Source organism: Branchiostoma floridae, chromosome 15, assembly GCF_000003815.2.
Source record: "Branchiostoma floridae strain S238N-H82 chromosome 15, Bfl_VNyyK, whole genome shotgun sequence".
NCBI classification, from domain to species: Eukaryota; Metazoa; Chordata; class Leptocardii; order Amphioxiformes; family Branchiostomatidae; genus Branchiostoma; species Branchiostoma floridae.
Genome location: NC_049993.1, coordinates 2941813 through 2964067, shown reverse-complemented (window position 1 = coordinate 2964067; position 22255 = coordinate 2941813). Strand labels below are relative to the sequence as shown.

The window sequence follows — 22255 nt, the reverse complement described above, 5'->3', positions numbered from 1 at the left end:
CGTCGCTTGAATAAAGCACTTTTGATTTGAAAATAATTGTGAAACAAAAATCTTGATTTTGTACAAAAATCGTGTTATGATGCAATTCTAAGAACCTTATATCTGTGCACAAAATAAAGCGCTTACCAACAGGCCGACTGCCAAGCTCGCTCCTTTGCTGACGTCACACTTCTGGTCTGGATGTGTGACGTAGGCTTTTAGTCATTTCAACTTGATAAGGATCAGAGGACTGATCGGAAGCTTGTTGGTTAGCGCTTTATTTTGTGTACGCAAATATCGTTCTTAAAACTGTAACACAATGTTAACTACCGTCACAGATGAGCTTACATTTCGAAAACATCGTCTTATTTGGCATGAGATTAGATACACAATTCACAAAGTTGACTCCATCTGAATGCGATTGCCCTGGTCTCGGTTATGTGAGAAGTGAGACTCGGAGAAGAACGTCATCTTAGTCGCCATGGTTCTCCTACTGCCGCTGCTGCTCGCACAGGACGACATCTTCTGGAAAGCGTCACAAGGCCAGCCTATGGCGCGGAGGTACACCTGGGTATAAGAAGACGTCGTTATTTACAAATACGGAAGGGTAGGCCTTCTTTGTCAGAAAGAATATAGAATAGATCTTCACGGTGATAAATGTAATCAAAATCACTTTCCTTCCTTTCCAAAGTTCACTACTTCTTGGAAGCTCAGTTTAAAGCTATCATCGTCTCTATCTCAATGGAATTATTATCATGGCTTTTTAATAAGATTTCGAAACGTTACTATGATGTCAATTAAAATTTGAAATTTTGTAAACTTCTTGGTCATTGGTGTCCTTTTTCAAACTTTTCGGCCATTGGTCTGCGTCTAATGACAAGAGAAGCTTACAAATAGTAATCTTTAGGCAGATACAGTGGGGGTGGAAAAGTAGGTACTCTGTGGATACACTGGCCTTCGCGTCGGACACCGTTTAGATGTTTGTTGCTTTTTTTCTGAATAGATCTGCTAAGATCTGCTAATATATCAGCGAAGAGAATCTCGGAAGAAGACAGTCTGAGTTTGGGATATAGACCTAGAAGTCTAAAATTACTAAGGAGGCGATCTCGATAAGAAAGTCAACCCCAGTGACGAACCCGGACGAGGGTGGATACAAGCTTTGCCACGTTTTGGGTTGTTTTCTTACTGCAAAAACGCCACCTACATCGGCTACATATAGCAGTGAGTGGCAGAACTCCAGTTTGAAGCTCCGACGAAGGTGTCTGAGAGACATCGAAAGGTAAGCAATGTAAGTACCTTCTGGTCGTGTAAAAAAATTGTCCTATATCCTATGTTCTAAAGATCTTCCGACCTGATGAAACTCTTTTCGAAATTTTAGCGTAGTTTGTTACATACCTGGCGAAAGTTCTTGGACATGAAGGCGTAGCATATAGGATTGACACAGCTGTTGAGGTATCCCATCAACTGGAACGCGATGCTCATGTAGTAGACCTCAGGCGTGTACGTGTTCACCACATCAAAGGCCTTTAGCACGTTAAGAAGTAAGATGGGCACCCAGCAAACGGCAAACAGTGCGATGACCACTATCAGCATCTTTATCAGCTGAAACCAGGTAAGGCCAAAGTAAGTAGATTCTATGGATGTAATAAGCGCACACATTAAGTTCAGAAAATCTCTTTTTCGGAGATGGTCAACATGACAAAAATAACAAAATTTGGAAATAATATGTTATGTTTTAGCCGTACTTGTAGAATTGACACTAGCATAAGAGCCACGACTGCAGAATTAAAACTAGTTGGATAGTTGTAAAATTGGCACCACTATGGAAGTCATGAGTGTAGTTGTAGCTTTTTATGTGATACCAGTGTATCATACGATTCATACTAGTGTCACCTTTACCACAGTAGTTTACTTCTCAGATAAAGGAATACATGATTTGTTGGCTGTAGTACCATGTTTCATCATTTTAATCCTTGTGTATATTTGGAATCAAACACAGTTCTCTTCTAGTCGTCGTCTAAATTGATAAATTTATATGTCGCTCAGACATTTTTTTTTTTTTTGACAACGTTGTACCTGTTTTCTGCCCTGTTGCTCCCGGAAGGTCTCCAGGTTTCTATTCACGATTCGGGCACGGGTGCGAGGTGGCATGAAGGTGGGCTTTGGTCGTTGCCATGGCGACGAGGAACCGTTATCATTTGAAAAGACGACGGCTCCGTCCCTGTAGCTGCTGGAGGAGTGGGTGGTGCTACCCTTGACGCGAACCACGAGTCCCATCGGAGGTGGTTGTCTGTAAGAAATGAAAAAAAAAAATGGTCTTCGCATGACCTACGTTTCCAAACTTCGTACCAATATCGTTGAAGAGATTCATTAGTCACGTATGTACACAGTTTATAGAATTTTGCCACTGACAGGCAGTGAATACTTTTTAAAGGTAAACGCACATACCTCCAAATTTTCGATCGCTATCAGTCCGTCTTGTTCACGGAGGTGGGGTGAGGGGGTAGAATATCCACGCAAGTCTCGACCTAGTTCTCACAACTCTCGTGAGAACTAGGTCACTCCGTGAACAAGATGTAACGTTACTGATAGCCATCGAAAATTTGGAGGTTGGTGTGTTCACCTTTAAGAAGTAATCACAGCTTGATGAAAATTCTATTAACTGTCTTCGCATGAAACCATATCGTTGATGGAAAATTCAATTATGAATAACTACTTAGAACACTTTGAAGATTGGGGCGTACTTAATGTACCCGTGTACTGATACCTCCGGGACATAACGTTGGAGACACGCAACTGTAGCAACGTAAGAACCAGATAACCTGTGTCGCCCCCCAGCCCCTATGCGCCACCGTCAAAGTCCTTGATTCCGAACCAGATTTCTTTGTTAGAGGGATGGAAGTAAAGATTTGAACCCAACGTCCGCCATTGAACAGGGCCTGGAGTGGGGAGGGGGGCAGAGGTTATCGGGCACTTACAATCTGTTGCTGCCTTTTACGTCAAGAAGTACCAGTTCAGTAATTTATATTGACTTTCATGTCTGATGATACTTCAATACGTTCCGGGATCTTATTGATCGTGAATGCTGAACTGAGTGATGTTACGGATATGCCGCATTCTGCAAACAAGTCACTGATTACTGCTGACACGTTCGGAAAATGTCAATAATCGATAGTGACGGAGGACTGTATAGAATAAGAATCAACGCCAATGCGGTTGAAATATTTGGAATTGACAAAGTGCTGTAGATCAAGCTTCTTGGTCCCAACAAGACAATGAGCCAAGGAGACTAGAAAAAAAGGCTAGGAACTCTATTGAGAATCATTGAATAGCGTTCTGTGTATTATTGCATAAAAGGTATTTACACTATCTTTTATCTGTGATTTCGGAATTGTGAAACTTGCTTACCTATTAGAACTGGGCAATACATGATTTAACAATAATGTGATGTTATGTACTATCGTTCAATTTTAGTTCTTAAAAATGTTTTGGTCATACTGTTAATCGTACAAAGCCGCAGCTAAAACTAATAGATATATGCTAAAATGCAAATACGGGTTACATCTGTCATCAATTCTAACGTTAGAAAAGAATACGCAAAAGAACGAATAAAATGCAAAAATCTATTGTTCACTATGCTATACTCGGTGACACAGTCGGTGTGTTAACCTTCGTGTCTATTTCATTATAAAGACAACTTTGTTGCTCCCCACACTTCCACTAGTTTGGTTAAAATGTCATATGTATTGTATCGATCGAGTCAACCTTGCCTAAGTTGAACGAATCAGACTTACAGGCGACAATGTGTGGGTGGGTGATGTCCGACCTGGCCCTGCGTCATCACGTCCAGCATCTTGTTGCTGACCCACAGGGTCCGGCAGATCCGGCCGTACGTGTACACCTGGTGAACACAATATTCATGCAGGGTGAATGAGTTTATGAAGTTAACCTGTGTTGGTAGACATAACTATGGCGTTTTTCAACTATATTGTATAATTTTGTAACATTTTGTGAGATTTTAAGAACAACAAAAAAAAAGCAAAAAAGCGATTAGATTTTTGTAAATTCCTGTACCCACCCCAAATTTGAAATGGCCGGGCCATAAACTGACGTCATATGAAACCAATATGACTGCATTGCTTTGAATGGCGAAATCTTTCGGGATATAGAATAGAATGAAATTGAGCTTCTTGTATAATTGATATACAGTGTGTGGTGAGTTGTTATGACCTTGAATATTTACGAATGAGATAAATGCCACCCTAAACGTGCCTATATTCACATTATCGCCAATCTGATTGGTGCTCTGTGCCAAAGATGATATCATAACCACGTGACTGCAAACAAAAGTCACCAAAACTACCGGTCGTACCATTACGATGAAGGGTAGGAGGAAGATGACGAGCGCTCCGTAGACGATGTAAACCTGGTGGTATACAACGGATGGCCAAGATGGCTGACAGTGGTACACCGTAACCTCTGCAGAGATCGGGTAGCCACGAACTGTCTGAAGAAAAATTCATCATATCAATATTCAATCTCATATCATACCTAAAAACTGTTTTAAGAATATTGTAGAATGTTAGTGCAACAGTTAAGATATTCCTAATTTTACGTTCTCCATTAATATTGACCAGTTTACCCTAATTTTTAACACATTCGCACCATTTTTCACATTTCATGCGGTGGTTAACAACGCAAAAGAAAGCCTCGACCAAGTCCTCTCAACTACTTTGTCCTGTTATACAAGAACGGACTCCTCCATAATTATTCCATGCATAATGAAGTCATTCATATCATTTTAATTCAAGAAATTGATTTTTCCATTATAATACCAGGCCAAAGTGACCCCATCATACCAGATTGACCTCTTTGACCATGTTCAATGGACTTGTCTGAAGCGATCCTGACGTGTATCTTTAAAAAAAAATAACCATGTCCAAACGTAGTTTCACAGTTTGCTCCCATTGAGGACCTAGTTGGTACCAATTTTTAACCTATGAGATTATGTCATACTTGTACATGTAAAAACTTTTAAAAACGTTTTAAATGTGTAATGCCTGTAATATGTAATGCAAGAGCAACAACATGGTGTAGTGCAATGCTTTGTTTTTTTTAAAGAGAATATAATTCACCTCTTGGCTGCCTCGCCTATTTAACAAATAAACCATCATTGATTGATAACCTCCCAAAGTAGACAAAGTAAGAAAAAGGATAAGGAGAAACAGTTGTTTAGAAAATATGTCTTAAGGACTGTCTGTCAAATATTTGAATGAGTACCAGAGTACAAATGCCCACGAGTCATATACATCATCTTAGATTATATCTCGGCAACCCCGACGTTTACCACAGGAACCCTGGCGTATGTACAAATCGGACCTATGTGTCTACTGAGTATGCTAATAGAGGACCTAGACCATTGAAGACGAAATCCTCCGACTACACAAAAGAAACCTAAAGAGCTATTAAGGGAGCTCGCAAGATAGAAGACGCCGTAAAAGGTGAAAGTGATATCGATCCAGTTCAGCTCTCTTAAGAGCCATTCCTCCACTTGTCGTGACAGAGTTTTACGTGGGGAAAGTCTCCTTCTATCTCTTCCGACATGCACAATTAACGGCTTAACGTAAGGTATTAAGGACTTCAGCGCTTACCAGTAGGGTGCATGTCGGGTTAGGTTATTTGTAATATCAGGGAATAGTGGCCCAAAATACGCATTTTTTCTTGAAAATGGCTAATTGACACCAACAATGAAATAAATTTAATGAACTGTATCAATTAAATTAAGCATAAAATTCTTGGAAGGTAACTGCTCACTTTATCGTTTGCTAAATTCCAAATTTAGCCAGTAAATGTAATAAAGTTGAATTTATTCTAAGATGTAGCAGGGAAATTAAAGCGACATTAAAAAATAACGTATGTGTGACATTGGATTAAAATAAGATAAGAAATCGGAGTGTATGGTAATAAAATTAATCCCACACATACATGCTGCTTAGCGTAAAAAAGTAAATCCTTATTCAGATTGTTATTGACAGCACGATAACTAGTGGTAAAACTAACTTTCGTTTAAACAAACGATTAGCAATAACAACGTTCAATCCCCGTGTACAAAGACTAGAATTATAGTTCCAAGCATTTGTACATCTGCCCCGCTACCGGACTGTTATACATGATTGGGGTAATCACATACAAATGGTATACATAGATAGTAAGAATTTTTATTTATGTCATACCCTACCAAACTATGGAATTCAATGCAAGATCTCTACGTCTGCATCCGGAATTTGAATTTTTGAATTATTCGGGGGCACAAAGTGCGTTCGAATATTCTATGAAAGCCCGTGTGATAACATTAAAATCACCTGTAATTATCCACCTGCCCGTCTGGAAAAATTAAAAACATTTTAAATGAAGAGATTATTTTTTTTTGCTTCTATAAATCCGTTTGTTTTTGCATCACAGCTGAAGTGGTCTGTATTCTAGGCCTCACAGATTGATGGCACTTACAAGTTTGTCGTCTGATAATGACGTATTATGAATCATCCTTGCTCAGCGCTTTAAGTTAGCTTTGCAAATGTTACATGCGACCAACGGATACCTTATCGCCCAGTTCCATACGTTTTGAACTCATCTGTGTCTAACGCGCCACCAGGGGGCTATAGTTGTAGGATGTAACGTTCACCATGAAATAAATGATATCACCCATAATGTACCAGCATAAAACGACGAGGAAGATTAGCTGAGTACAAGTTTTTTTTGTATGTCAAATAATGGACAAGTAAAGCATCGAAAGCACCCAACCAACTTACCCGTACAGAATTAAACTACATCTTGCTTTTTTTTTTGCTATATTAAATCTAAAATCTGTTTGGTATTTTTGCGACATGCAAATTGCAGTTAATCATTAAAGTGGCGGGTCTTTGAATAATCTACAGTACTGTAAGTGCAGAAACTTTCACGACGATTTTATATTTGCGCTTTTCACGGTGGCTGCTGAACAGCGAACTTGAAACCACCGCGAACATTTTTTCAATCATAGTTTTTGACCACAGTCTATGGTGCTACCGAGGACTTAAAACCACCACGAAAACGTCATTTTCCCGCTAGCGCGAAATTAAATTCCAGCGAACTTAAAATGCCTTTACAGTATATCACTATGGTGAACTCAAAATCATCTCGAACGCCCCATTTCTTACCCATCGCGACGTTAATTCCCCGCAAACTCAAATGCATTTACAGTATTCAGGAGTCCCATACCACGGCTAAGAGCTTACAAAGTATCTATACATGTATTCAAGACAGTGTGGTTAATAATGCATTACATAACACACACAGGAGGCACCGAGGCGCTCATGTTTTAGGTACCCGTTTGATGAATTTGATCAGCCAGCCAGAAAGGTCCGGCCTAGGTTGGGTCTCATAGGGGTACGGTACGGTTCCAAAACTCGGCAACGGTTCACGTACGCCGTGAGAGGTGTCCCTTTTGGGAGCTTTTAGTGCGCATATGAATTTGTTCGAAATGTTAAAAGATAGAATAGCCTTTTGTGGCATTTTATGCAATAAAAATGACAATTTGTAAGAAGCGTTAGGTCACAAAAGGACGCCTTCAATATAGTTGTGGAACAGATCAACATAAAAACTTTATAAAAGTTTGTGATAACTTAAATAAAGGAGGAGATGGAGAACGAAATAAAAGAATGAGCATTGATATATATATATATATAACTTATACTTACTTCATTTTGTTTCAGGAAAAATATATTTTCAATTGCTATGAAGAAGAAATTAGCATGGCGGTACTGCAATTGATAATGAAACTTAGTTTCATAGTGTGACATATATTCGCTCATTTTTTTTATTTATTGATTCAATCATTTTGCAGCTGATTTGCACGTTTTAATGTAACAGGATGGTTGGTCTCGACCTAGTACTCGCAACTCTCGCGAGAACTAGGTCACTCCGTGATCAAGATGGACACAGCCATAAAAAATTAATTTGGAGGTGCGTGTGTTACTGCTTGATGAAAATCATATTATCAATGGTTGGAAATGTTTTAAACAGAATGAAAATCTATGCGCGCAGATGCTATTCATATGATTATGTAAACGGTTCAACATGGCCTCGTTTATTCATTTTGTAGCTTACCTGGTCATACAGTATGGGAGATGATGACAGAATGAGTGCCTCATTTTGTAGTTTACCTAACCATACAGAATGGGTGATGACAGAGTGAGTGCCTTATTTTTTAGCTTACCTGGCTATACAGTATCGGTGATGACAGATTGAGTGCCTTATTTTGTAGCTTACCTGGCCATACAGTATTGGTGATGACAGAATGAGTGCCTTATTTTGTAGCTTACCTGACCATACAGTATCGGTGATGACAGAATGAGTGCCTTATTTTGTAGCTTACCTGGCCATACAGTATTGGTGATGACAGAGTGAGTGCCTTATTTTGTAGCTTACCTGACCATACAGTATCGGTGATGACAGAATGAGTGCCTTATTTTGTAGCTTACCTGGCCATACAGTATTGGTGATGACAGAGTGAGTGCCTTATTTTGTAGCTTACCTGACCATACAGTATCGGTGATGACAGAATGAGTGCCTTATTTTGTAGGTTACCTGGCCATACAGTATTAGTGATGACAGAGTGAGTGCCTTATTTTGTAGCTTACCTGACCATACAGTATCGGTGATGACAGAATGAGTGCCTTATTTTGTAGCTTACCTGGCCATACAGTATTGGTGATGACAGAGTGAGTGCCTTATTTTGTAGCTTACCTGGCCATACAGTATTGGTGATGACAGAATGAGTGCCTTATTTTGTAGCCTACCTGGCCATACAGTATCGATGATGACAGAATGAGTGCCTTATTTTGTAGCTTACCTGACCATACAGTATCGATGATGACAGAATGAGTGCCTTATTTTGTAGCTTACCTGGCCATACAGTATTGGTGATGACAGAATGAGTGCCTTATTTTGTAGCTTACCTGGCCATACAGTATCGGTGATGACAGAATGAGTGCCATGATCCAAACACCAGCCATGATCTTCCGGGTCCGTCCGAGGGTGCAGATCGATTTCGCCTTCATCGGATGTAGAATGGCATAATACCTGAAACAGACGCAAAATGTCTTGAGTATGCGTCAATAATACGATTTATGTGAGATCGCGTGGCGCATCAACAACGTGTTTGGTTCGGGACCAAACGGTCTCTAGTGCAAATCCTGCCGAGTCCACGAGCTTGTGCCCTTGAATTAGGAAAGGCACTTAACACGACTTTACTCACTTTACTCAGGTAAAAATTAGTACCTAGCTAAGGCTAGGGTGCTTACTTCTCGCATTTTGGAGGACAAAAATGTACGCCTCCTACAAAGTTCAATTGTCTTGGTACACAAAAGGCTATTTTGGTCAATGTCAGTAGTTGGTTCTGTCACGGACTGCTTAAAAATCCTCTGGCATGAAAATCGTACGACGATCGCACGACCTTTGTGACCGCGCTCTAACGTGTCCGAAGTGTGGCTCTTCTTAAACGCCGGACTTCCATTGGTTGTGCCTTAAGAACCACCACATAAAGAATTGCCAACCTGATTAAGTTATTCACGGAATAATAACACGAAATGATAACCATGGGACTGCATTGTTATCAGCGACAGCCAACTTTAGTGCAAAGTTAACCAGTCATTCCCTCATTGTAGAATATTGCAGATCGTCATCGAATGGCGGTAAAAAAAATTGTCATCAAGTCATTCACGGAACAATTAGAACAATCTTGAACAGTAGAATGCTATAGGTATTTTAATTCAAAATGTCAACTGATAGTCAAATGTTCTTTTCGACCTACAAAATGTAAATTTATGTCACCTACGGAATTAACTTTTACGCATGGACTTCGATTTATTATGGTGCCCTGTTATGCTGTCTTTATGATCTGATTTCGGGTTCGAAATACTTTTATTACCAAGTTGCTCAGTGGGCACATCCAAACGCTAGGTATCCCATGAATATTTTAAGATACCGCAGGTGAAACATAAACTGGAGCTATGTAAGTCAATTCTAATATTTTATGTTCATAAATTGTTAAACGTTAACTTTTAGTATAAAAAAGCTGATTCAGCAAAAAGGCAACACTGGGCGACTGAAAAAGGGAATGTTGATAAAATTAACAAATCGCGGAGAAAATTTGAGGAACAATGCTCAGTTTGAAAGTCTGCGTAAGTGCTCAGTATTCGATTCATTACGACGGTGTTAACTGATAGCTTGGGTATCTTCCGAGTAGTAGTTCACCCCTATGTTCGCTTCTGCAGAGAAAAGACTGTTTATAGTGATTAGTGTAAAGTAGATGTCAGAGCATAGGCGGTAGGTCAAGGAATTGTTGTCGGATCTCCCATGGTTTGATACTGCCTGGATGATGTTATGAGTGTGGCTCTAAATGAAGTACATGTACTCGGGATCACCCGAGCGGGTGCCGAACGTCGGCGAGTTCCGAGCGAAGGCACCCGAAGGTGCGACCAGCACTTCTATGAGCGCAGCGGGGTGCCATTATCTGGTGGATCGGTGCCTTTGAATTGGCTTGAGTGCCAGTTTCGTTGATTGTGGCACAACTGTACTGTATTTCCTCTTTGTTGCAAAACAACAACAACAACAATTCCGAGGCCTATTGCCCATGGTCAAAGCGAACTACTTTCCTGATGTTATCTAGGCTAGTAACCTGGAGTTGCAAAGTTGATTTTGATCCTTGGTACGGTGCAACTGGGCAACCAGGCATTTCGAACCCAACCTTCCCAAGGTTTCTTTCATTGATTTCAGCATATGCCCAACCATAGATTTCCTAAGAACATCAACTAATTGAATCGTTTGCCTGACCATTGGGGTCATTAGTTGATCACCACCCACTGTTTAGGTCCATTAGGTCTGGGAATTGCTAAGAAAAAATCATTTCTGTACAGAATGTCCAAATGGAATTAATTGAAATTCTAAGACTGTACGGGGTCGAGAATTCCTCCTACATAGTTTACTTTTAGATACAGTTATCCTGTGTTCCATCATGTTTTGTACGGTTCTATATGGTTTACCATATGAAGAATGGGTACAGGTTAACGTCAAGCTAGTTTTGGATCGTTATAAACTCAAACTCTGTTATGACACACTCACACAGACAGACAAACATACGGCCGCGAAAACACAACCCTCTAAGCAATGATAGTCATTTGGTCTTATTGGAAAAAGTTTACATCTTGGACATAGAGCCAGACTTTTTCGCTAGAAGGATCAAAGAAGCCATCTACATCAGAGTTTTACAACCATCCCTGAATAGAGACGGTGGGCGCCATAGACTTCCTGCAACATATGATCCACTGCATACTAAGTCACGTGTTCTATCTGCATAACGTGACGTCATGACAGTAGTGGATTGTTCATTCCTTGTCAAAGACTGGTGCTGTTCAGTCGAAAATTTGGGTGAGTCCAATTTTTGTGTTAGTTAATACAGTTAAAGTAGTTTAATAATTATAGCCATAAACGTTAACAGTTATGCATAGGTCAATACCATAGAGAGAAAAAGAGTAAATATTTGTCACTCCATACAAGTTATCGAAATTAAACATTCCAATGATACATAAACTGATAAGTAATGATTGGCAGGAGTTATTAGATTAAAGATAGCACATCTATTCTGAATTTGCACCGATTCTGTGCTGTAAAGAAATCATAATATTAAAGGTACATGGTACATGTCATGATCATTAACGTTTGGGAATGGATTATAAATGCCTTCTCAACAATTTAAGTATTTATGTTTACGTTTGTGAACACATCTGTAAGCAGCGACACCTATCCTGCAGTGCAATGTGAAACGGTCAGAACTACGGGTGGATGTAGGACCTGAACCTGATTCATTATGTAAAAAATTGTGGATGGATGATACTAAAAACAATGGTCCATTTGCTACAAAGAAATATGTTTTGTGCAGTATTGGACTCCCATTGGGGTTTTACAATTCTTCAGTTGTGACTGCCTCTGTACGATTGACTGTGAAAGTTGGTAAAATGACTATAGACTCTACTCTTCTTCGCTCTTTTTATTAGCATAGACTGGTAACCCCGAAAAAGTGTGAATGCTTGATCATATAATCAGTTCATATTCCAATAGGTCACCGATCACCGAAATTTTTCAGGTCCGGACGTCCGGTTTTCCTGGACCATTCCAATGAGAAAAACTGTTTTTGTACCGGTACACCAGAACTACTTCGAGTAAGATGACTGGTGGTAATAAAAAAAAGGAGTGGATGTGTAGAAATAATTTGTTATTCAGTGCCTAACCACTGCGATAAAGCTCTTCACGGTTCGCGGTATTAACTTAATATGCCGCCGCTTGAATTCCCTTCATCCATCCATCAATCTATCCTTCCAGCAATGGCACTTTTACGTTGTATTATTTCTTTTTGGTAAACACGTCTTCCTATCTTTCTTCGCAGCTGTCTCAGAGAATCCTTACTCTAGAATATTTTCATACAGGCTGATACATAAAAATCCCTGGATTTGTTTGTAGGAGTAGCAAAATGGCTTTTAACGCATTGTGCAACTGTCGAGATTCTGTTTATCGCATGTTAAGATTCTTTTTGCTGTTCGGTACGAATTCAGACAAGTTTGCAGGTGAATATATTACATTGGTAAAACGCGTGGTTGTTACCTCCACGAAAGATACCGTTTGGGGCGTTGCTGTGTATTTGTGTGGATGTGTGTATGTCTGTGTACGTGCGTGTGTGTCTGTAAGTTTTTGCGTCTGTTCATGTGTTTCTAGATTTTTTTGTAATCAGCACTACCTACGACCCCCTGATCGGATATTCATTTTTTTTATATAATGATAGGTCTTAGAAAGAGACAAAGGTTACAGTCGATTTGAGCCCCCCTTTGCATGACCTTGGCACTGCAGCAGAGCTGACTTTTTAAAAATCATTTGTCCTACAAATTGCAATGTTCTTTTGACACGCTGTGGTCTTCACTCTTGTTGCAGATGTAAGATGTACAAAATGAATTGCAAATCAGGATGTTAATAGAAAAATCACAGATGATATTTTACAACGCAGCTGCTTTCCATAAAAGCACAGTAAGATATATCAAATGTAACACATGTAATATATGTAATTAATATCTTCGGGATATTTTAAAGGTCCAATTATGCAAATGAGTCTTTTTGTACAATAAATGTCAAAGCGCCGTAGTTCATCTAAGTGTTCAATGATCGTATTTACAGACTAAGACATGTTGTAAGTTAGTTTGCAGATGTATCGAGCGTTTGAACATGGTATACTACCCCATGGCTCCTGTGAAATACAACTTGTGACAATTCAAAGTCATGTAACAAAAGATATAAAAAGAGAAAAATTACCTGAAGAACTTATGCTTTGATCTTGGGTAAAGAAAGTTATTGTAGCAAACATATAACAGTTTGAAAGGAATCTATACCATATTCTTTTCTGTCTTTGTATGTCTTCTTCTATATGAGTCTTATGAATATATGTCATTCTCTGAGCATTTTATGTTGTACCGCAGTCTTTTGAATTTATATTGTAATCCAAAGGGCAATATATAAATACGCTTCCTTGCAATGTTAGAACAATATATAGAATACTACAGTTATCCATTCATTCATTGAAATTGTCTTAATTAAGCAAAAAGTTAATACAATTCATTGTTGGAATAAAAGAAATCAGTTTATATAACAGTTTGAAAAGAATCTATACCATACTCCTTTCAGTTTTTGAATGTCTTATTCTATAAAAGTCCATTGGAAATATCTCATTCTTCAGCATATAATGGTGAACGCAGCCTTTGTATGCTGTACTCTAAATGACAATATATGAATACGTTCCCTTGTAATGTATTCCACAATATATAGAATACTACAGTTTACAAATAGATTATTCATTCATGCATTGCAAATGTACGTAGCAATACATGGATAAACGTCATTGGCAGAATTAAAAATAAAAATCAGTTTATCGCAGCCTTTTTATATAAAACCTACGGAAAGATATATGTAAACGCTCCTTTCTAATGTAATGCACACATGAATAGAATGCTAGAGTTTAGAAATAGATAATCCATTCACCCATTGAAGTTGTATGTAGTAATACATGAATAGATGTCATTTGCGGAATTTAGAAAACTCATTAAGGACTTTTTGTAGCTCATAATATTGCTACGTTCACCATAAATACTTCGTTTTGCAAAACCTATCCTTTTCACACCTGCTTAACTTTGGGCGTCTATTTCTGAAAAGACAAAAATATGATTGTATTGCGAATTTTCATTTGCAACCTAGATAGAACGTCGCCAGAAATGGCTTTCGTCCAACATATTACATATAAGGATATGTCGATTTGATAACATGGATGACATCTTATGGAAACCTCAAAACTGATGCGAGCTTATGAATAGAAATGACCAAAAAAGTTTAACTTATCATAAAATGAAAGTGATCAGGAAGGGCGAATAATTGACTAAACACAGAATAAACAAACCGAACAGACAGCACAATTTCTTTCTTTCAGATCCTTTTCTTTGACCTTGGAACTGACCTTTGGCATTCCATGACATTTGATTACATTTCTCTATATCTTGTATGCATTCTGCGCATACGACATATATTTGCTACTTTTACATCTGTTAAATATTTTACAGTATGCTTGAAAAAGTTTCTTAAACGGACAAAATTTGATGCGCGTGCACATGTGGATGTCATCCATATATTCAAATCAACACGGCCTAATCTACATCGTATTTTATCGTTAGAGAGCTGAGTATTGTCAAACAGGTCGTTAAAAGGACCATGGGGAACGTTTCCATTACTTTGTGAAATACGACAGAGGTACCCTAAATAAATGATCTGAAGTGACATTAAGAGATCCTGCTTAAAGCAACAAAACACTTTCCTAGCCGCTGCTGAAACCCTTCCGGAGGCTTCACAATAAGCACTTCTTGCTGTCGTAGCAAGTAATAACGACAATAAATTTAGGAAATGGGATAAAAAGTAAAAAGTCATGTGGTGCATTCAGTCATTCAATTTGTCTGCTTAATTCAGTTCAGTTTGATGGTAAAAATTGACTATGCATGATTTCGTACATACAAGGAAAATGGAACTTTTTAAAGGTCCGGATAGTTGTATCGGTCTGTGTTTGATGTGTAAACAATTAATCAGCTCAAATCATTGTGTGTGTGTGTGTGTGTGTGTGTGCGTGTGTGCGCGCGCGTGTGTGTGTGTGTGTGTGTGTGTGTGCGTGTGTGTGTGTGTGTGTGTGCGTGTGTGCGTGTCTCTTTCTGTTTGTGTGTGTGTTTGTGTGAGTATGTGCATGTGTGTGTGTGTGTGTGTGTTTGTGTGTGCGTGTCTCTGTCTCTTTGTGTGTGTGTTTGTTTGTGTGTGTGTGTGCTTGCTTGTGTTTGTGTGTTAGACAGACAAAGAGAGACGGAGACAGAAAAAAAGAGGAAGAATGTGTATGTGGCTTCAGATATGCAATGTTCATTGTAACTTTAAAACTTTTTGACAGACGAAACATCTGGAATGTTGACAGAGTTAGAGAAGAAAAAGGCCAAATGTAGATTTGGACACCCCCCCCCATTATTCTATGTCCCAGGCATATTATGTCTTTGATTTTCGGGTATCATATAGGTTTTGATGTGTCAAAAAAAAAGTAGGTTTGGATTCCTGGCAAGTTTTTTTTTTGGCTAATAATCATGAAGATACAAATTAAAAAAAAACATGTACGAATTGTAATGTTTTGATTTGATACCATTGGATTTGAATGAGTGTATTGCAGATCTGTATTTTGCTACATACACAAAACGATATGATGTGACTTGAGTTGCCCTTTGAAATTGTGAAAAGAACGAGAGACGTAAACTCTGGAAGCCCCCTATAGACCAACTGCAATGTTTCAGTTATGTTTCCTTGTTGATTGAATGAAGCAGAACGTTTTATTAACATTTGACATTTCTGTTTCTGAAGACAATTTCATTTCCGTCACATTCGATTTCTTTCCAACCTTACCCGACCCACGATACCCTATTCAACAGTTACGCCACAGCAAGTGAATTTTACGGATTGTGTCCTATGCAGACTGCAAAAATAATAAGATAGGGGGAGAACAAGATAGATAAAAAATGATATAATTTAAGCTTTTTTTTAATAGACACCATGAACGTCGTAACAAGATTTAAAGTGACAAAAACGTGCCATCACAACTAACAAGGCATTCACGTATTAAAGAACTAGTGTGGTAAAAGTGATAATAGTGTGGTGCACTGGTATCACTTGCCAAGCTGGCAAATACAACCATGTCTTCCATATTGGTGGCATTTTTTTACAACTATCCAACAAGTTTCACTTCTGCAACTATATTTATGGCTATATCCCTAGAGTCACTTCTACAAATTATTTATTAGGCTAGAACACAACATGCATATGTTCGCCTATTTCAGTCATCCCCAAAGAGAGAAAGATCTTTATTCTGAAATCAAGCAAAAATTAATGAGCTTGCTGATGTCATCCAAAAAAGTTACTAATTACGGCCTAAGCTATGGCAATGGAAAGTAAGATTCGCTGATGACGTCTCCTTCAGACTCCACATCTTATGTGTACACACACAATTCTTCTCTTTATTCTCTTCTGAAACTAAATTGTCTCCTGCAGTTCTCAAAAGAGCCGTCAGGTTGCCAAACCTACATCACTTACTCTCTCTCCCCAGAGCTATCTATAACTTAGCCACCACGATCACAGCATGACCATAACTTGGGATATCGACACCGTATGTTTGTCTTTTTTACACACACACACACACACACACACACACACAAACAAACAAACAAACCAACGGCCCCACCGACCCGCACACACACACCTTTACACAATCTCCCGAACACACAAATGCTCACACACATACACATGTATGCTACGAAAGCATATGTTTCTCGGCAAAGATATTCAGACAGAAGACAGACAGACATCTACACAAAAGTCTACTATCTAGCTGTATATACTACACTCATATGTCTTATTTTTCTACTTCGTTAGTACGTACTCGTGTTTTACTTAATTGTCTCCACGTAACAAGATCTGAAGGTCATTTCGAGGTGTGACCCGAAGACCATTCCAAGGTTACGGTTTAAATCGTAAAATTAACAGCATGTTTTTGACCTAGGTCAGAAACATCATGATTGAGACCAGCTCAATTGCTCACTGACCTAATAGGCGAAGCAGGGGTTACAAAGGCTGCTCGTAAATTCCCTACCGCATTTACGTAATAATGGTTTAATCCACTCACACTGGGTAGGTCCCCTATTCTTTTCGATAAATATGGCTGATTCCTTTTCGTGCCCGTTGTATCGCTTAAGATGTTGCCCTCCTTAAACACACCTGCCATGATTCGAACTCGTTTGGGCGTTTAGTTACGTCATACAACCTCACAAGAAATCATTTCATCGCGAGGTCAAAATTTCAAACTAATACGTCAATTCAGTCTTTACATCAAGAACTAATCGATTTGAAATCATTCAGTCAACAAGTGCAATCTACGCAAATCAGTGCAAATTCGGTTCATTACTTTTATAAATCCTAGTTTTGCAGTATTTAAACGTGCTTCCCTACGTCTAAGGCCAGATATACCTGAGATTTCGTCCCCAGGTAGCTTAAAGGTAGCGTAATTATTCGGAGTTAAGTATCCTTTGCGTTGCTTAAATGTGTGCCACTATGTGCGCTTTACGGACGCACGTGATTATGGCTTGAAGATAATATTTACGAATGCGTAAACATTCCGTAGAGTAACTTCGAGAATGCAAATACGGCACCATTAAGCACCTTTTAGGAGTTCTTGAGGGGCAGTTTTCATGCAGTGAAGTAATTTGCACGTCTTCTCTATACCACCGAGAATTCCGTGGGCTGTGGTAGATCACAGATAGGATAGAACCAAGCCTGCTGGGCGCATCCATTCTGTCTCACGACTCCCATAGATCAAGTCTGCGATCAGACGCAATGTCTCCATATCCTTTTAAACGTTGTGACGTCAACAGCCTTGCCGGCATGCCATCAGCGACCGCAGTCGATTTCACAGTACCATTTTAGGTCACTGGGGCCACATTCATTCAATAGTATGAAATACATATTATAGTAGAGTAGCTTTGTCCTCAAGCTACCGACATCTTGCACACTGCAGTCGTCCCTCAGAAAGACATATGAAGCCGCATAGCTCTAGCCTGAGTACCATCCTCCGTAGCGACTGCTGGCTCAATACTTTCGCTCCGTAGTGACCGCTGGCTCAATACTTGAGCATGAGTATCATCCTCTGTAGTGACCGCTGGCTCACTATTTTCGCTCCGTAGTGACCGCTGGCTCACTACTTTCGCTTGCTAACCACGCAATTGCAAGCGAAAGTAGTGAGCCAACGGTCACTACGGAGGATGGCACTCAGGTTAGCAAAGTTCAAGTTTTAGACTTTTATTTAGCCTGTCGGCCAAATTAGTTTCGCTATGTACAGCTTCTTCAGTGCTTTGGACCCCGTACATATTAAGTGGAGTAGATTCATCCCTCAAGCTACCGACATCTTGCACACTGCAGTCGTCCCTCAGAAAGACATCTGGAGCCGCATATTTCAAGTTTTGAACTTTTGTACATCCTGTCGGCCAAACTAGTTTCGCTATGTACAGCTTCTTCATTTGCTTTAGAGCCCGTACATATATAATAGAGTATATTCATTCCTCAAGCTACCGACATCTTGCACACTGCAGTCGTCCCTCAGAAAGACATCTGGAGCCGCAAAGTTCAAGTCGGCCAAACTAGTTTCGCTTCGTACAGCTTCTTCAGTAGCTAGAGGCTAAATGCCATAAGTACAGTGAAGTTCCGTGATTCCACCCCTTCTGGCCTTCGAGATGACCAGAACTACCTCCCTTTTGTTCTTAGAACCGAAAAGTACAAAATATCCTTTTTAGCTTTTTTCTCCTGGAATCAACTTCCTTTGTCCGCCAAAACATCACCATCTATTAGTGTTTTTAAAAGAGAACTGGAGTCTTTCTTTGACAGCACGCCCAGACACACCCACCACTCCCATGGCCACGGACGCCCTGCAGTTCACTTGACTAGACTCAGACTCGACCTCAGCCAGCTTAACTCACACCGATTCAAATACCACTGTATAACTAGCCCTACTTGTAAATGTTGGAATTTAAACGAGACAACTGAGCACTACTTGTTGCACTGCGAACTATACAATAGCGAAAGGATTCATATGTTGCACTCCATATCCCGTTTAAACGTAGAAGAATTACTCTCGCCTGACCCCCTTAACTCATCTGACAATACCTTATGCACCCTTCTCACTATGGGCAGCCCTTTCCTCCCACACTCAATAAATTGTAATATCTTTGACTATGTTTTCAATTTTATCAAAATGACCGGAAGATTTACTTAATCTGATTTGATTGGTAATGCCAGCCTTGTATGCGCTCTAGCCCGTTTTTGTTGTTAGTATTCTTGTTATTCTTATGTTGCGAAATGACTTTATGTTCATGTCATCTTAAGTTATACGTTTCGTTATAATCTCAATTTTGTTACTTTTGATTGTCATTGTATGTAATACAGAGAAGAAGACCTCCATAAGCTCATTGTGAGCTTCTTGTCCCATGCTCAAAAAATTAATGCGAATAAAATAAAATGATAAAATAAGATACAGTGAAGTTTGAATTTATATACTTTTCCAGTGTTGCAGACGGCAAGATGTCGGTAGCTTGATGAATGAATCTTTTAATGCAATACATCTTATGTTAGCCCTAAAAACGCATTTTTGCAAAAAAAGGTGTAAAAACGAATTTTCTACATTATAAGATTCAAGTGTTATGGAAGGTTTGACAAATGTCGAAACACTGTGAGGTATAGAGAATAATGGATTCTTCTTAATTCTTACTTTAAGAAGTATTCACGTACGGATGCCATCCACAAACATGTAATTTGAATCATCATAACCTTATTGTTTGATTCGTTTTCCTCTAAAATCTTACAAAAATGCATTTGACATACGGCTAGTTAAAATTTACATGTACGAGCATTTTTGATGAAGGTTCGAGGATGTGGTACATCAATAGTGATGTACGGTGCATTGCATTTATTTAAATCCCAAAGTTGTTAGTTAAAGCCCAAAATTGTTGCGATATAACATACACACACACACACACATACACACACACAAACACACACACACACACACACACACACACACACACAGACACACACACATACATACATACATACATACATACAGAAACGCACTCGCACTTAGATCAAAAACATAATCTCACACACGCAGACAAGGAAAAATTGTCTCCCGAAAGAAGACGTTACGCTTGACGTAAAGTGACACAAATGTGCATGTAGATACGAAAAAGTGTTAATTGTAATACTCGTGCCATAGACAGACTAGACGTCATGTTAAAAGTAATACCTTTACCCGTACTACCATTGTTGTATTGATTATTCGTTCGCATGATACATGATTCTTTGTATCACATTTCCTTCACACGTAACCCTTGAGTGTAACGAATTGTTCCGACACGAACTCGATAGATACATTTACATCAGGATAGTTTCCAACATCAGAACAGAGAGAGCAGAGATACATATATCTTCGACTATGTTATATATTTCCTTTACAAAAATCAATATTTCTTAATCCATGTTCCTATGGTGGATTGTCATCGTTAGGCTACATTTATCACGAACTGTCATTGAAGTTACACCTGAACAGCGTTAACAGTAAGATAACAAGTTTATGTCGCCCATGCACCCAGAGAGTCAGAAGTTACGATTAAAGGCCGCATTACACAACCGCAAGAATGAGCCAGAATGCCGTCAGAACGAAAATTTTCTTTCAATTTCTGGGAATTCGCAATGTACTGCAGAAATTTTCACTGCAGTCCACATATCTGTGGGCGTTCTTTTGGCTGGCCCGAAAGGTGCTTTTGAAGTGGAAAATATCGAACGGCATTCAAAGTGTATTCTAACGGTATCTAATTTATTCTAACTACAGTATGACCGAATTCTACGTCATTCCAGCATTATTCGAAACATTCTTATCTCATTCGAAGGAGAACCGAAACGGCAAGCCGCTTCGAATCCTGCCAGAATGTGGCCAAAAGAGTATCTGAAATGCAGTGAGAAGTTCTTGAATACACTAAGAATTCCCAGGAATAGGAAAAAAAAACTCATTTTGACGGCTTTTGGGCGCATTCCTTCACGTGTGAAGGGTGTACAAGGTCCATTTGTAATTCCCATAAAACAAAACGGATTTCACTAAGTCTTGCTATGCAACAAAAGTCCAGGGTGTGGTATCTAGTCTTTCAAGTGGTAACCTTTTTTTTGGGTGGTAGATAGTTCTGGTACCTTGACAAACGGAAATTGAAGTGAAATTTTTGTTAGTGAAACAGGGTGGCTCTATAATGATCTTTAGCCTCCGTAGCTGGCTCTCTAGGGCTTTTTTCGGCTAATAATACACTTTTGCTGTCCATTTATTTTTATTCTGGGTCGCTGATTGCCGGTCGTCGCTGATAACCCTACTGGTTTGATACAGGTTTTGTTATCAAAACCTAGAAAAAAAAGGTAGGAAAAAAAACTATATCGAAATCCGTAATGTAGTATGAAAACAAACGGCTTGTTCAGCATGGTTCTCCAGTGAGACTGTCGGATCTTTCATGTTGAAATAAGCTATTGACCGAGAATCCCTGAAGTCAATAAAGCGCCATTACCCCAAACAGCTATCGACATGTTGCCATTCTGATCTATCGTTTATTGATTTTGGTTTCTTTTAGCGTGAAACGCTTATGATTCTTTGCCCCCAGAGGCAAAGCTTATTGAACTGTCTTGCCGGTATTGTGTTTTGATAGAGTAAGACATTTAGATGAACGGATTACTTTTTTAGCAAACAAATTGAGAGGATTCGTAGACACATCACTGAGTACATGCGCAGTTTTCGTCAACATGTGACTTGGTAGTTATACCCCCTTTCCACTAGGACGGCGCCCTCACCGCGCTCTCTCTGCGACCTAAAATTTGACATATCTCTCGAGGAATTGAATAGAAAAGCTAAGAACTTTTTTACGCTTTCTGACTGTGTTTTGTTTGTCCTCTCTGTCAAATTTTTACATATCATATTGTATATCCAGTGTAAAAGCGAAGGTTTCACATATTATATATATATATATATATATATATATATATATATATATATATA

The 22255-nt window shown here is 39.1% G+C and overlaps 1 protein-coding gene across 1 annotated transcript; it reads right to left on the bottom strand.

Annotated features, from left to right (window-relative positions):
- Positions 1-372: 372 nt before the first annotated feature.
- LOC118432173 (cholecystokinin receptor-like) lies at positions 373-9199 on the bottom strand. Its single transcript, XM_035843703.1, has 6 exons — positions 8976-9199; positions 4352-4486; positions 3774-3880; positions 2056-2269; positions 1375-1581; positions 373-546 (listed from the first exon to the last, which is right to left on the bottom strand). The coding sequence occupies exons 1-6, from the start codon at positions 9075-9077 to the stop codon at positions 373-375; spliced, it is 939 nt and encodes a 312-aa protein (XP_035699596.1). The 5' UTR covers positions 9078-9199.
- Between the last annotated feature and the right edge of the window lie 13056 nt (positions 9200-22255).